The sequence below is a fragment of the Buteo buteo genome, chromosome 28 (genome assembly GCF_964188355.1).
Source record: "Buteo buteo chromosome 28, bButBut1.hap1.1, whole genome shotgun sequence".
NCBI classification, from domain to species: Eukaryota; Metazoa; Chordata; class Aves; order Accipitriformes; family Accipitridae; genus Buteo; species Buteo buteo.
In genome coordinates this window covers 5,530,236-5,545,314 of record NC_134198.1, presented here as the reverse complement: position 1 = coordinate 5,545,314, position 15,079 = coordinate 5,530,236, and the positions used below count along the sequence as shown (strand labels likewise).

The 15,079-nt window shown below is 34.7% G+C and overlaps 1 protein-coding gene across 2 annotated transcripts in view; it reads left to right on the top strand.

Annotated features, from left to right (window-relative positions):
- PNPLA8 (patatin like domain 8, phospholipase A2) overlaps positions 1–15,079 on the top strand; it is a 40,290-nt gene that overhangs the window by 13,686 nt on the left and 11,525 nt on the right. For both annotated transcript variants that reach the window (XM_075059122.1, XM_075059123.1), the window contains exons 7-8: positions 1,878–1,935; positions 4,149–4,343. In XM_075059122.1, coding sequence (XP_074915223.1) covers positions 1,878–1,935; positions 4,149–4,343 — 253 coding nt within the window. The remainder of the gene's footprint in view (positions 1–1,877; positions 1,936–4,148; positions 4,344–15,079) is intronic.

Genomic DNA, 15,079 nt, shown 5'->3' with positions numbered 1-15,079 from the left:
GAGATAGTAAGGTATCCTGAGAATTACCGTTCTCCTCTTTTCTTCAAGAACAAGGGACTATTCAATAAAAATAGGAGACTTTCTCTTTTAACACAGTATGTGAATAAACTGTGAACTTAATTGTGTTGTGACTTTGCTAAAGAAAATAATTGAACAGCGAGGCTTGAAAAAGACATTTATATAATACGCAATTAAAGTATTAATGCTAGCAACAAAACTGAACTAAATTTGGAGGTGATATTAAACTTCTCTTTAGACTTTAATGTCTAAAGTTGCATAGTAGTTTAAGGAATTTCTTGTAACTACTCTGAAACATCAGTTCCCTGGCTTTCATAAGAAGCAAGATGTGAGAAAATAGTTATTCAGTTTGAAGGTTCCTATAATTAAGCAGTGGATATTGCTTATGCATTTTTTTATCTTTATATTCTGGGTTTGGGAAAAGAATATCTAATACAGGTATTTAGGAAGAAGTAGATGTCAGTGATGCAAATCAGTAGATGTCTTTCATATCTCACCTCTGTCAATCTCATCTTTTATTTCTGTATATTCCTACTTCATGGTTCTGTGTGCCTTCATCTCCTTCTGTAGTCAATTAGTGAGTGCAGATGGCACTCTTCCCCTTCTGGTTGGTGACTGGAATTAATGCATTTATTGGAAAAAATAAAATAAAACAGTGCTATTGATGTAAGAATTGTCAGCAGCAGTCTTCGATCATAGGACTAGAAGCTGTCTCCCTTCCTTCCTCCTTTTCAAGGACGACATGTACACAGCCATCCATCAAGCAGATATCCACTAGTGGAACAGTAAATTGTACTACCTCCAAATACAGTTTACTGTCTACGTTGAGGACTACTGCTATTGTAACATTTAAAGCTTCTTTTATCTTCTGACCTGACTAGATGGATAAAGGTGTTGGTTTTTAACAGCAGAAGTGCTACTACCTGGTGTCACAGTAGTGTGAGCCATAGATGGATGATCTCTTAACAGTAACACATGGAATCACCTTACTTAAAAAGAGTAGCAATACTGAAAACTGTCTTTGCACAATAAGGTAGATGCACCACCTGTGTTTGTATAGGCTGTGTTCAAGGGGAGGAAGAAAACTTGCTGATTTAAATGAAAGCCTGATTGGAATCATTATGGATGAGCAAACGCTCCACAGAGTTTTATACCTTTACTGTGAGCAAATTGAGATTGAAATAGACGCTGATATGGGATTATTGGCTAGTATGCTGATATCTTCCAGTCTCCTACACTATGCTACCTCCTAGTTAGCAATTAGAACACTGACCCTAATGCTGATGTGATGATAAATTATAATGCTGACCATTTTTGTGGTTTCACTGTCAGTTTTATTAAAATGTATGCATATGAAAAAATTCCACCTCAAAAAGGAATGTTAAATGCATACTGAATTATTGTTATGGAAGATTACATGCACATGTTTTAACTTTCTTCTGAATTCTGTAGAATGGCATCTCTCTTTCCTTAGCTTTTGTTTTCATAACAGTTCAGGAGAATAATTTTCATTACTATAAAACTGCTTAATAAAGATGTTAATTTTTTGATTCTTAAATGTAGCAAAATACTTTGGTTTCCTCTCACAAAGTAGTTGAGTGATCCTGATGTTTTATGGTTGAGTATGCAGTGAAGTAACTGAATCAAGACCTCAGTTGCTCTACAGACTTATTTCCAACAGCATAGAAGGTTTGAAATATTAGTCCATTGAAGGCAACCATAGAAATCTGATTATTTAAGTGAAATCCAGGCATTGTTTCTTTTAAATGTAAAGTTCTCAGAAGTAAGGATGATAAAAATGTATGTCTTTTGATCATGCTAAACTGATGGAGCATTTTCAATTTTTTACTTATTTGTAGAGAAAAAATGGGGTCAAATCTTATGATTGAAACCGCAAGAAATTCCAAATGTCCGAAGGTAAGTACAGTTTTCTAAGGTAAATATTGCGTATTCCACGAGTACTTTTAACAGTTCTGAGTAAAAGTACTATCCCTAGAAGAATATTGGATAAACACTATGAGTGTTGATACGCTCTCCAAGTTTCCATATGAGATAGCCCATGCTTTTAAAGGATAAAAATTCATTAGATTCCTAAACTTCTGCAGCAGTTTCTCATGGTTTTATTTAATACTTTAAGTTAGAATATGCTTCAGAGATGTTAAAAGGCTTATATCAGAGAAATACTAGGTCAACTTCTTGAAGTTGTGCAAAGTTTGTTTTTTCATATAAGAGAATTCTAGTTTCTGGAGATCCTGTCACATCAGCTGTCATGTGTATTATTGTGTAGTGAGAGAGCAGGGTTTCTCCTCACTTTGTCTGGATTGCCAGGTTTTCTCCAGTTGCATTCGTAGGCCCTGAGCTCTCTACTCTTCCTGTATGATATAAAGGGCACCGATTAATTGGAGGGGTGTTATATACAGCAGCAGCACGAGAGTGAAAGATGAGAAGGCATGGGTATTTTATTTTTGGTGAAGGATAGGGTGTGAAGAAGAGAAATATAATAGCACATATTTCAGAACAATCTGTAATTAACAGGTGTTTTGGTGTCATAGCACTATATTCAATGCTTTAGTGTTAAATGGAAGATATTCACATTTTTCTAAACATAGAAACATGTGCTTGAGTGACTGCGTTCCTAGTCCATGTCTAAAACAAGGACATGAAAAGGCTGGAGTGGTATGTTGCTTTCTGAGAGAGAAGCAATCCTACATTGACTTGAAAGTTATCTTTGAACTGGGGTCTTTGGCTTCCTTCCATGTTCTTCAGTAATAAAATGTCAATATAAATAGAGTTGAAACTAGCTATTCCCAGTAATCACTTTGTAGTGCTGGCAGCGGTGGCACTCTTTACAAGGCACAGCAAAATCAAAATAAAATGTGCAGTTGTGTGCTCTGCTGCTGTTAAATTCATGGTGAGATGAATTTTTCCAGAAGGTGCTCAGCGCTTTCCAACTTAGACTGCATAATGAAGTGGAAGTGTATATGGGTATTAGCAAAAAGAAATTCAAGCATTGGTTTGATAAATTTTCTATTAAATTTTCCAAAGTTTTTTCTTACTGCTTCCAGCAGCTCTTAGAACCAAACCTTCCTTTTGACAAAACCAGGAAACTTTTTCTCCATCAAGTGATGGAGTACGAATCATGCATGTGTTTTGCTTCTGCATTGTCATATAGAAGTTACACTTTTCTTGTTTTCTTTTCTATAAGGATGGCCTTATTGTGAATTAAATGATTTAACTTACGTATGGAAATGAATACAGTGATATCACAGCATCACCTGCTAGTGCTGTTGAGTAATGTTTCACAAAAACACCCTACTCTGTAAAATAGTAAACAGAATTGAACACTCGCTTGGCTGCTGAAGAGTATTGTTCTGACAGTGCCAGGCTGGGTGCATCATCACTGAAAGGTCTTGCACATTCTAACACTCATGCATAACTATAGGTACTCTCACCTCATGTGATTATATCTGTAAGGTATAATTTCTTTGCAGTAATATGTTTTGTTTTATGGAAATACCATTTTGGCTTTTCACTTAGATTTACATACATGATTTTGTTACTGACATTTGAGCGTCCTTACGAAAAACCTTGAAAGATTTATGTTTGATTCTTTTGGTGGTTTTTTTTGGGAGAGTCTTCCTGAAATCCTTTAACTTGGGTTGCAACATTAAGCAGTCATTTTCTTGGAGAAAGAAATATATTGATGTTTCTAACATTCGTATTTAATGGCATGGTTGTATTGCTGGTTACAGACTTTTGAGAATGAACTACTATTCATAAAGGCAAAACATTTTAAAATCATATAGATGACACCAGCTTTTTGTTTAAGTATCAATGGATAGATATTGGTAGAAACAGAATAGCCAGTGGAAACAATTAATTTCAGATTAAAAATAGCATTTTCTTTAGGGAGTTTGGGGAGGTTTTGTTGTTGGGTTTGGTTTTTTTACTTTTACTTTTTAAATTTTAGATAGGCATTATAAAAAAGTAAATAAATGATGAACGGAGTGGGATTCCAGAGACGCATTTAATGTATAAATTGAACTTCATGTTGTGGGAAGCTGTCATTCTCATATTATTGTTACTATTATCACCATATATAACTATTTTTGTTTCTCCTAACTCACTAGGTAGCTGCAGTAAGCACCATTGTAAACAGAGGAACACCACTGAAAGCATTTGTTTTTAGAAACTACAATCACTTTCCTGGTGTTAAGTCTCATTATATTGGAGGCTGTCAGTATAAACTGTGGCAGGCTATTAGAGCATCATCTGCCGCACCGGGTTACTTTCAGGAATATGTTTTGGGCAACGATCTTCATCAGGTAAGTTGAAATCATCTTCTTTTAGTAAATATTTTCCAGTATTATACCTCAGAAAAAAGTTGTCTGAATTTCTGAATCAGAACTAAGCAAATAAGTTGGTAGCAGAAAGGAAATCTGGGATGGATGGGGTAAGAAAGGAAATTTTTAGCTTGTATAGCCGTTATAAAACTAGAAAGGGTATAGGCTTAAAAATCTTAGTCTTCTCAATACAAGCTTAAGCTCTTCTGCTGTTCCTTTCTTCTCTGCCTGGAAGGAAACCTTATATGAGTTGTAAATTGCCTCTGACTTCCTGCTTAGAACTGGTATTTCATTGAGCATTATTTCACTAAACAGATGGTGTGACTTAAAATCTAACAATACTGTGAAGTGTGAAAAAATCAAGTTATGCATTTCAGTGTTCCTTTTATTAGTATGTAATTTCAGTTTATGGTCTACTTTTAATTCTTCCATTGATAGCTTATTAAGCTCTACCGGGCTTCTGAGCTAGCAAAAAGAATAAGAGATGCCATGGCAGTAAGATTAAACTTGGAGGACAACTGCAAAAGAAATTTCCTTGAGGAGAAAGCAATGTCTCCTATCAACAGTGTATGCTATTTTATTGTATTGTAGCTTCTGTTGGTGACCTTGATTAGTAAAGAGCAAGGCAAGTTAATTTCTTTAGTAGTTTTTTAACCATTGTGTTCTTGTCCTCCAGTGCCGCTTTATTGCTCTGCAGTTGAGTTTTAAGAGAATCCTTTTTACAGTACATATTAATTTAAAACTATCAGTATTGATTTTTAAAATGATCTGATGCAGATCTGCAGCAGAAGAGACTACAAGGGGTGACTGAACCCCAGACCTTCAACAAAGACAGCATAGGATTCTGTCACTTGAATCTAAAGGAAGCATCTATTACATTTCTGTCATATTAATTCCTGTGATGGCATTAGCCTTAACTACTAGAAAGCAGTAATAGCATATTTTGAGTACCTGGATAGCATACAGAGTTTCTCATGGTGTCCATTAAAAGGCTGTGTAATCTCATTAGCATTGTAATGTGCATAAGTAATAGTGAAGTTTAAGACTAACAGATAAATAAGAAATATAAGATGAAATAGTGAAAAAATCTTTAGATTAAGAGATAATAAACAGAAACATTGATACAGAGAAGCAGCTAGAATTTAATCTGAAAAAAACCATCATACTTCTATATTTTGGATTAACATTTATAAGGAGATGGAATAATTATGTTCAGCTATGTATAAAGTTCTACCCGAGTTGGGGGGTGAAGGGGGAAGGATTGCTATGGAGGGCGGGATGGTGCTACTACATCAACCAGATTCTGAGAGTTCTTCCATTTTACTGTTTCCCCGTTTTTGTTTAGCGTCTTTTTTTTTTTTCCCCTTCCCCACATCCAGCCTCTCCAGTATGCTACATCTCGTTATCCCTAAAACGTTTTAATTAAATACTACCTGAAGTAAGCAAATGAGTTTTGGGGTTTTTTTTAAAGCTAAAAATGGAGTAACACATAAGATATTCTAAGCCTAAGCACTGCTTGAAATCCTGAAATGTGTTCATCTTCCATCTGGCCAAGTAAAACTGGAAAGAGAGCTGCTTTAGCCTTTGGAGCTGTTCCAAGCTGCTCTTTAACTGCTTGAATGGGTCAGTGTTAAGCTATGTGAAGCACTTTTCTTCCTCTTCTCACCTTCCCACCCCCTCTTTCCTTGAATTGAGAGTACCTCAAAATCTGTCTGCACTTCTCTATGAAGAATAGCTAAATAAACAACATGATTTTTAACTTCTATGCAGTGCTTAGGCAATTACTTGTCTTAACATTGTTTCTCAATTGCCAGACTTGCGTGAAATATGCAGTAAGGTGTGTATTCATTTCATCTGTATTCACTTTTAAGTCTAATATACCAGACTAGAGAATGTATGATTAGTGTTAATAGAGATCAGATCTAGTATTCTCAGACACACAGAACTAGAATGAAGTCTAGTTCATTTTTCCTTACTCCAGAGTCTTTGGACAAAGCCCTTCCATCTGATCTTACCAACACTGTTTCACAAACTCACCATTCTTTTCTATTTGATGTATTTTAATTACTAGAAAGCAAGGGCTTAGGATGTGGTTCACCTTTGTAAGCCATAAAGAACTAAATATTTTTTCAGTACTAAAACTGTTTATTGTAGTAGAACTAGATGCTAAATTTTCTGACTTAAACTTTCATATCATCTGAAAATCTCTCTTCTACCCAGGCATGATATTTAAACACTTTTGAATTCTTTTAGAATCCAAAGGTTCTCATCTTTCACGTCTTTCATGCTTTTCTTTCCCCAGATTACACTTTTCTTACCACATCTCTATTTCTGTAATTATCTATTTTGTGGGAGATGTGCTTGGTTTTTTACGGCTCGCCGGCTAGTGAGGTGCTATGTGGCAAATGTTACATGACTGTCTCGGTGCAGGTTTCTATCTTGGATTATAAATCCACCACTGCACACTGAAGCTACCTTGAATTACCTTGTTTTAACCCTGGGGTAAGAGCCTCCATGCATGTAGCAGACTGTTACCCTTATGTTCTTGGGTGTAATGGTACATCAGTGGAAAATGCAAGGTAATCAAGAGTTTTGTCTCTATTAAAGTATCCAAGATGAATTGGAAAGAATACATATGCATAAATATCTTTTTAAATAAATAAAATCCTAAATGCAGTCATATTCCTGTTTAAAATAGCTTTGTGATTATTTTTAAAGTATGTTAATAACTCTTAGTCCTTAAATATAGCTCATATCGTAAATATGAGATAGTAGATTTTCGTTAAGCATCCTTTAGAATAAAGTGCACTGCAATTCTCATGTTAAGTTCCTTGGCCAGGTCATGTATGATACTAACATTTGTAGTTGATATGGAAATACTTAGTCTTTTCTGTCTTATTATTTTAAGCCTGTACACTATCTAACAGGCTGGGCTGCTTTTGAACTACAGAAATAAATGAAGCATAACATTGTTAGACATTCTCAATAGTACCATGATTTTTGAAAAGTGCATCAGCACAGTATGCATTAATTGTAAATAATAATTTATGCCAAAGGCTTCAATATTGTAGTACGGTGTCAGAAAGATAATGGTCTTTTGAGGTGGTTTTTTTAATGGATTGGAAGCTTCCATTAGTTAATCAGCAGAATCTCTTTTCTGAACATGAACTATGCTAGTTTCTTACTAATTTATATATAATCTGCTTCTGCAGTGTTGATATTTCTAAATAATTCAAAGATAGAGATGGCCAAAGTGTGAAAATGATTGTAAAATATCTGTGAAAATTCAGAGTAGTAAATATAATGAGATTTGTTTCCCAGCTTTGAAGTTTGGGGCTCTAAAGGATTATATATAGAGACTGTGTTTTGTATTAGCTTATCAGTCAGTTGTACATTTAAGTCTGAATGAAAAGCACTCTGGCAGTTGATCTGACTTAGGACTCTTCAAATGTGTGAAAATATTTATTTTGATAATGGAAATTTAGTGGATTTATTTTATGGTTAGCCTGCATATTCTTGTTTTATGTTATCTAGCTTGTGTTGACATCAGAGTCCTTTCGCAAACTGTATGAAGTAGTTCAATGAGAGTTATGCATAGGGTTGAGATTAATTCATAAAGACTTTATGTGTGACTCTAGACGTATATGCTTGAATCATGCCTGAGCTGAACTGTAGCTGTTTGCTTTAATGCTCACTTTTCCATAATCTGTATATTTATAAATGCATGTGTATTTGTGTACAGACATGCATGCCCTTTCTCTGGGAACGTTCCAGTCTGACTTCCTATACTAGTCACTGTAAATGTTCAAGGGGATTATAAAGTCTGTTAATTTTTTTAATAAGGTAATAAATTATTTTTACAATTCCTCTGATGCAGTTGTTTAGAAAGAGGTTTCTAGGTGCCTGAACACTTACTCTTACTCGTGCTGCAGATAATCTGATGTCAGGTTTGTTAAATTTCCACAAAAAGTAAGCAGTTCAAAACCAAATAGCAATATTTACGTTCAGTCAATCATGCCATGCTATCTGGTTCCACTCTGTCAAGTAGGAAAAAACAGTGCAGCTGTTGGTAGATGAGGGGAAGAGGATTAATATTCTTTGTGGTTCAAAAGAGGAACACATTAACATTCAAAGGGATTTAATCCCTGTAACATGCTTCTCCAGGAACTGTGCAAGTCAAGAGAGACGAAGTCATGATGTTACAATATAGAAGCTGTATTGCCACATGTCATCTTTTTTATTTTAAAATCTATTTATGAAGCACTGAGGGCTCTTAACCTCTCACCAGTCCTGTTACAACCAGTGGGGTTTTTTTTCCTACTTCCCACGGAGGGAGGGGTGTTGTTTCTTGTATCTATTGCTCTTCTCTTTTTTTTTTCCTTCCCCCCTGTAGTGTGAAAAGCATTTGGGGTACTCAATAATGTCACTTCAGTAGACGGTACAGTATGCTGAGGAAATTACCAATTAATTAAAAGAGTAATTTAAGATTTAACAAAATCATTATGCACACTTCATTTGCTAGGTTTTACAGTAAAAACTAAATTTGTCCTGCAGAATTAATTAAAAGGGCAGCAGGGATTGTGTGTGCGTGGGTGGTGATGGTGAATTTAACAAAGCCACAGATTCTTCTCAAAGCAAAATATACTCAATTTAATACGAAGGACTTGATCACCTTTTTCTTGACAGCTCCCCATTATTTCATTGTTGCATTACAATTCCATTTATTAAAATGCTGGTGTTAACTTATAGTAGCGTTCAAGTAATCATATTTTCTTTGAGCAAGATCAGGTATTAAAGTGGTTAAATTGGCAGCTAATCTGTTAGTGGCGTTTTAATAATGCAGGTGTAACAGGATGTGTAGTGAGAATACAACCTAGAAATAAAAAAATATATAGTACAATAATATGATGTAACTAGAATTTCAAGTGTCACCTTCATTAAAAAAAAATATTAGAGAGTTTCTTCATATTTTTCAAACTTTTCCCTTCCTTTTATTAGGCAGTAAATCTGTAAAGCCGTTTCATCTTTGTAGCTTGTTACAGGAGAGGCCTTCAAAAGTGATTTGCTTAGTGGATCCTACCCTAATTGGTTTTACATGGTAGCTTTTAAAATTAGATTCAAGGGTGCTTCCCAGGCTCTAAGAAGACATAGAATATAGGTCACATTGAAGTTCTTTTCATTCTTAGGATATGCCACGGTGATCAGTATGCACCAGAGCTTATACAGACTGTGGTTTAATAGGTGTATCTTGTTCTCACAATGATAGAAACAAATATTTCTTTGTTTCTCTGTCTACTTGTTGCCATACACATTTTCCTACAGCCTTCAAGGCAATGTCGCCTACTGTTTAAGGAAGAGGGAATTTACTGGAATGTGTTAGCTACGTGGATATGTGCATTTCTTTTGATCTTATGGATTCTAGAGGTTTGGTTAGCAGCTCTTAAGGTGGATGTGCATGATGCAGTTTACCAGCCTTCATGAAATTGCTGTGGTATTTTGCAGAGCAGACTCTTTGCAAGTTTCTGTGCAGGGACTTGCTAAGTGAGATGTTATTGGAAGATTTGTTAGTGAAACTAAATCGAGAGTATATTTTGTTTAGGCATTTAACTTGGAAACATTATATTTTTTTATCTCCAATGATTCATAGTGATGCTTTGCTAATGTAATTTTCAGAGTGCTTATTAAAAAAAAAAAAACACAACAAACCTCACTCTCAAATGAGCTGTATTACATTTAACTATTTTTTTGCTTAGGATTCTGAGTCCATATATCTTTAGTGACACTCTTTACCACTAATATTTGCTATAAAACAAATATTGTAAAACCAGAGGAAGCTGGTATAGTGAAAAATTAAGAACTGAGTCAATTTAGTAATCTCTGTACAGACAATCTAGGTTGCTGCTCTCAAGTTCTGATGTTACCAGCCACCATTTCCTAGATCAAAAAGAAGAATTTACTGTCAATTCTTGACAGCTTGTAATTTTTATTTTCCCAGGTTGTATATCTGTCTAATACTGACTTGAATGGGGTCATATTTCCATGTGAAATAGCCTTGTGATATTCATTGCAAATAAAAGCCTAAGAATGTAGTGGGACTACGGATATACTTTCTACCTCTTCCCTTAAGGAAAGTTTGTTTGAGATATACAGTGGTCTGGTGTTTCATATGAACAATCACTTCAGGCTTTGTCAGCTACCATCCAGCCTCTGATTTGCTTTCTGTATTGTACTTTAGGAAACTGCCCTCTTCTCGTCATGGATACAGGTCTTAGTACTGTGATAAGAATAATTTTCACCTTGTATACAAAACATGCATAAAGTCAGTTAGTTCAACACCTAGCGCATTCCTATTAGTCAAATAGGGCACAATGTCTAAGCCTTATTTCCTGTACTGAGATTCTCTTCCAATGCAAGGATTAATCTATAGTGTTAATTTTGCAAATCCCAAATCAGTTGGCAATCTCTTCAAAGATTTTTTTTTTTTTACCTTGCAATGTTTCTTTTACTTGGGGATATATTTACACTGCTGTTTTTAGTAAGTAGCAGATATATTTTAGATTTTTCGCTACAGAATTTAGAATTATTTCAGCTGGTATTTTCTTAGGGAAAAAAAGCGGAGGGAGTATAGAACAAAACAGTTTCCCTCAGGTCAAATTCAGTCCTCTGTCATAGTTGCCAACTGCATCGTAGACTGTAGTTCATAAACATGTGAAGCTGTCTTTGCTGTTGCTACCCTTGTAGAAGGTTATGTTATGTCAAGAAGGTATTTTCTTCATTTTTCTCATGGCCAGAAAATGTCTCATTTTCACTCTTAAGTCTATTCCTAGCTAATGGATACAAACTCTCCCTGTGCCAGTACTGTTTTCTAGTTTAATTAACTTTTCTTCTTGTAGTATTTACCCTTCTGATGTGTATATAGAAAGAACTCATATCCTTTTTTATTTTGTTAGTCTAAATATGCCAGTCTGTCTCAATCTTGCAAAATAGACTCTGTGTTCTCTTGAGCATCCTAATGGTCCTTCATTGCACCTGCTGCAGTTGGAGTAATCTTTCTTGAAACTGGACTATTCAGTGTGTGTTGGCATGACCCAAGATATACTGTGCAAAGTTGAATGATACACCAGATTCAAAATTAGCATTTCTAAATTAGAAGCAAAATTCAGAGGAGCTAATTTGATCAGGCTGGAGCACTGTATTCTACATGATGGCTTAACTGTGTCATGTGTTTCCTTTTTCAGAGGAAGGTACAGCTTAGAATTACAGTTGCCTTTTCAACAGCTACTTCATGTATAGGTGCTTTAAATCATTCTGTGATAATGCTCTACTTGGATCTTTCTCATGGTGGGTCTGATTCCAACTTAGTTCTGAAGAGCATAGCTTTGTGTTTGTAAGCACTTTGCTTGGCTATCTGTCGTCTCCTTTGGATTTCCTTAGAGTCATTTTGTATTTACAGTAAGGCCTTTGTATTTGCAAAGCCTCTAATTTTATAGTAATGGATTTTATTAACAGTTGCGTGCTTTTGAGAAAATAATAATAATGAGGATGAGCCTCAAACCAGCTGTTGAGTAGCTCTGATGGAAAACAGTCCCAGCTGGAGAGTTCCCTGTTCGATATAGACTTCTGTCCCATCTGATTAGCTGGTTCTTTCTCCACTGTAGTCTCTTTCATCGCTTCCAGTGGTCTGGTATGTAAGGTGCTTTATAAATCCATATTTTCTTCATCTAAAAATTTCTGTTTCAATTTCTATCTGCCTTTGATAAACCCATCTTGTATTTTGTCATCTAGGCATGTTCTTCTTAATTAGAGGACTCATGAAAATGCAGAACTTTCTCCTCCAGTTCTTTCTCCCCCTTTCCCCACCCCCCACAGTGGATTCAAGTATTCGGTAGTTCATATCCAAATCCTGAACCCTTCATATCAATTATCTCCAATAATTAGTTCACGTTATTTCTTAAATTTTGTCCATTTTAAGATCAAATCCTTTAGTTGCGGACCTGCTTTGTTTCAGTTGCAATGAAATGAAATCTAATTCCTTAATACAATTTTATTCTTTAAGTAGCTTGCATAGTTTTATAAATAAAGGGGTTTTATAGGAAATCCAATTTCAGTTTGAAATTACAATATGAAAGATGAAAAGAAATTTATGGAGTCTGTAATAGATTTAGTTTTAGAAATTGTCTGTAGAGTTAGCTTACAACATTCTGATTATTGTACAGTTTTAAGCAGATGAATGACGAGCAGGTTTTGAGTAGCATTTATCAGTGATACATCCAGTAATAAGAGTCACCTGGATTCCCTACGGATTACTACTAGTCTTCATACTCTTCCATATTTTTCTCAAAGCATTTTGAATTTCCTGACATTTTACTATTATTAATGAACTGGCAGCTAAATGTATAGACCAATTAGCAAAACTAATATCAATAACATTAATCAGGTTATTGATATAAAAATGTACTGAGTCTTAATATTTCCATTGTTAGCTTGGGAAATGAAATTTAAAGAATTTTGAAAATCTGACACAGTAAGCTTTCACAAGGATTAGGATATCTCTGGATCTGGGATTTCTTGCTCACTTGTGGAGATTTTATATTAATATGATTCTTTTGTGTAACTACTAGAGCTTTCTACTTAGTCTGATACATCCTGTCAGAGCAAATAGAGTTTTTATATGCTTCTTAAGTTGAAGATTTGTCCTTTCTGACAACATTTTAGACTTGAGCACCCTAGCATGATCTGAGTGCAGAAGGATTTTATTTAGAACTGTGGGTTGGGTTTGTTTGTTTGTTTGTTGTGGTTTTGGGTTTTTTTTTAACTGTACTCTTGAACCTTCCCTGTGCTTCACAGATATCATATGGAGAACCTGAGTTCAGGCTTGTGTTTGGGGCCTGTGTAGATTCAACCACAGGCCAGGTTTTTTTCTTAGGTTACACACTGATCCTCACTTGTAATATTACAGGTAATTAATCATTTAGGAATCACAGTTAAAGTACAGACTATTTTGGAGATGTGTCCTGTTGTTCATTGCAGAATTCATTTAATTAAAACTGTGCTGCACAGCCTATGCTTTTAATGAAATAATTGACAATATATTTTATTGCCAAATAATTCTTTCTTTTATGATGTCTGCTAATATTTAGCAAATCTTCATCAGTACAGTGTAAGAGTAAATTTCCCATATCTGACATAAACCCATGAATTCAGTAATGTCTTCAGAGCAGCTGGTCATTTTCTGTGAATTAATGACTCACTGGGATAAGTTAATAATTTAAGATAATCACCTAGCAGTCTACCTCAGCCAACCATTCATTCTAAAGAAATGTCAAGAGCAAACATGGCTATTGTAGAGTAAAATAATGTAAAATATATTATTGTTTAGCTTATAATAGAAACAATGTTGATAGCTCTCAGAAGCATTTAGCATGACAGTTGTGTGTATGCAAATAGTGTGTTATGGTGGTGGTAGGAAAAAAAAAGATAAATACTGTATGGGAAAACAGTTGTACTGAAAAGCAGGCTTTTCAGTAAACCTTCAAACTTGATTAGATTATTTTTTTTACTTTAATGTGATCTCAGTATAAAGTGTTCTCTTTTTGCAGCTGGTGTAGTGGAAGTACAAATGTAGCTAATGTACCTTCTGTCTTTTTTTAAAGTGTCAAAGACAACAGTAATGGAAATTTTTAATATTGGTGTAATTCAGTAGTATAAATACAAATGCATTTAATTTTCATTTTCTGTACAAACATTTTCTAAAGAATTTTTCCATTAACCAGTTCAAGGGGAACCCCTTTTTCAGTGCACACTTGAGCAGTAACTTGTCACAGTTCTAGAGTGTTTGGTTTTTTGGTGTCTGAAGATTTTGAGATAGCTTTACAAAGTAATGAGCAGAAGATATTTATTTCAGGAATTGAAAGGAGCATCTCTGCCTCTCCTTAAGTAATGGAATTGGTTCATTTTGAAATTGTTAGAAATTTGGTGTATAGTAGGATTGCATTAATATCTGTCACCAATTAAGGACTCTGTTGGGAATCAGTATAGTGCAGAACACATTATAATTTGTGTGTAGTTGACCCAATAGCATCCCAATTAGCATGATTATGAAGCAAGGGTGAATCTTTCTAAATAAATTGCATGAAATATTTGTATAAAGAGATAACTGTAGGTCATTGTTGCTTTATAGAAAATTATCTAATTTATTAAAAAATCCTTTCTCAGTCATCTCTCATGCAGCAAAGCAGATCAGACCCACCATTAGAATGAAGCTAAACCAATTTGTTCTAGTGCACTGTACATTTTAGACAGAGATTTGTTAGAAATATTGACACCACCATCCATTGCTTGTCACCAAGATAAAGAGGAGACAATTCTACTTCTGTACTATTTCATGTTTATAAAACATTATATATTTTATGGGGTCAGAATAGTTTGTGCAGGGACATACAGAGTTCCTGTACTTGCCAGGAGCTCCTCTTCAGCAGTTTCATCCTCAGTAGTAATGTGACCAGACTGATCACTTACAAGAGGAGAGCCATGATTAATGTATATTTCAAACATTTTTTTAATATATTTAACAGAACAGGATAATCATGTAACCTTTGTATTGAGAAGAGTATATTTGTGCTGAACAGTATAGGTGCTAGTTTATTGTACAGTTAAATCTGAATTTATAGATCCCTTTTTCACAAAGCATATATTAAAAACTGTAATTTGGTAGCCCA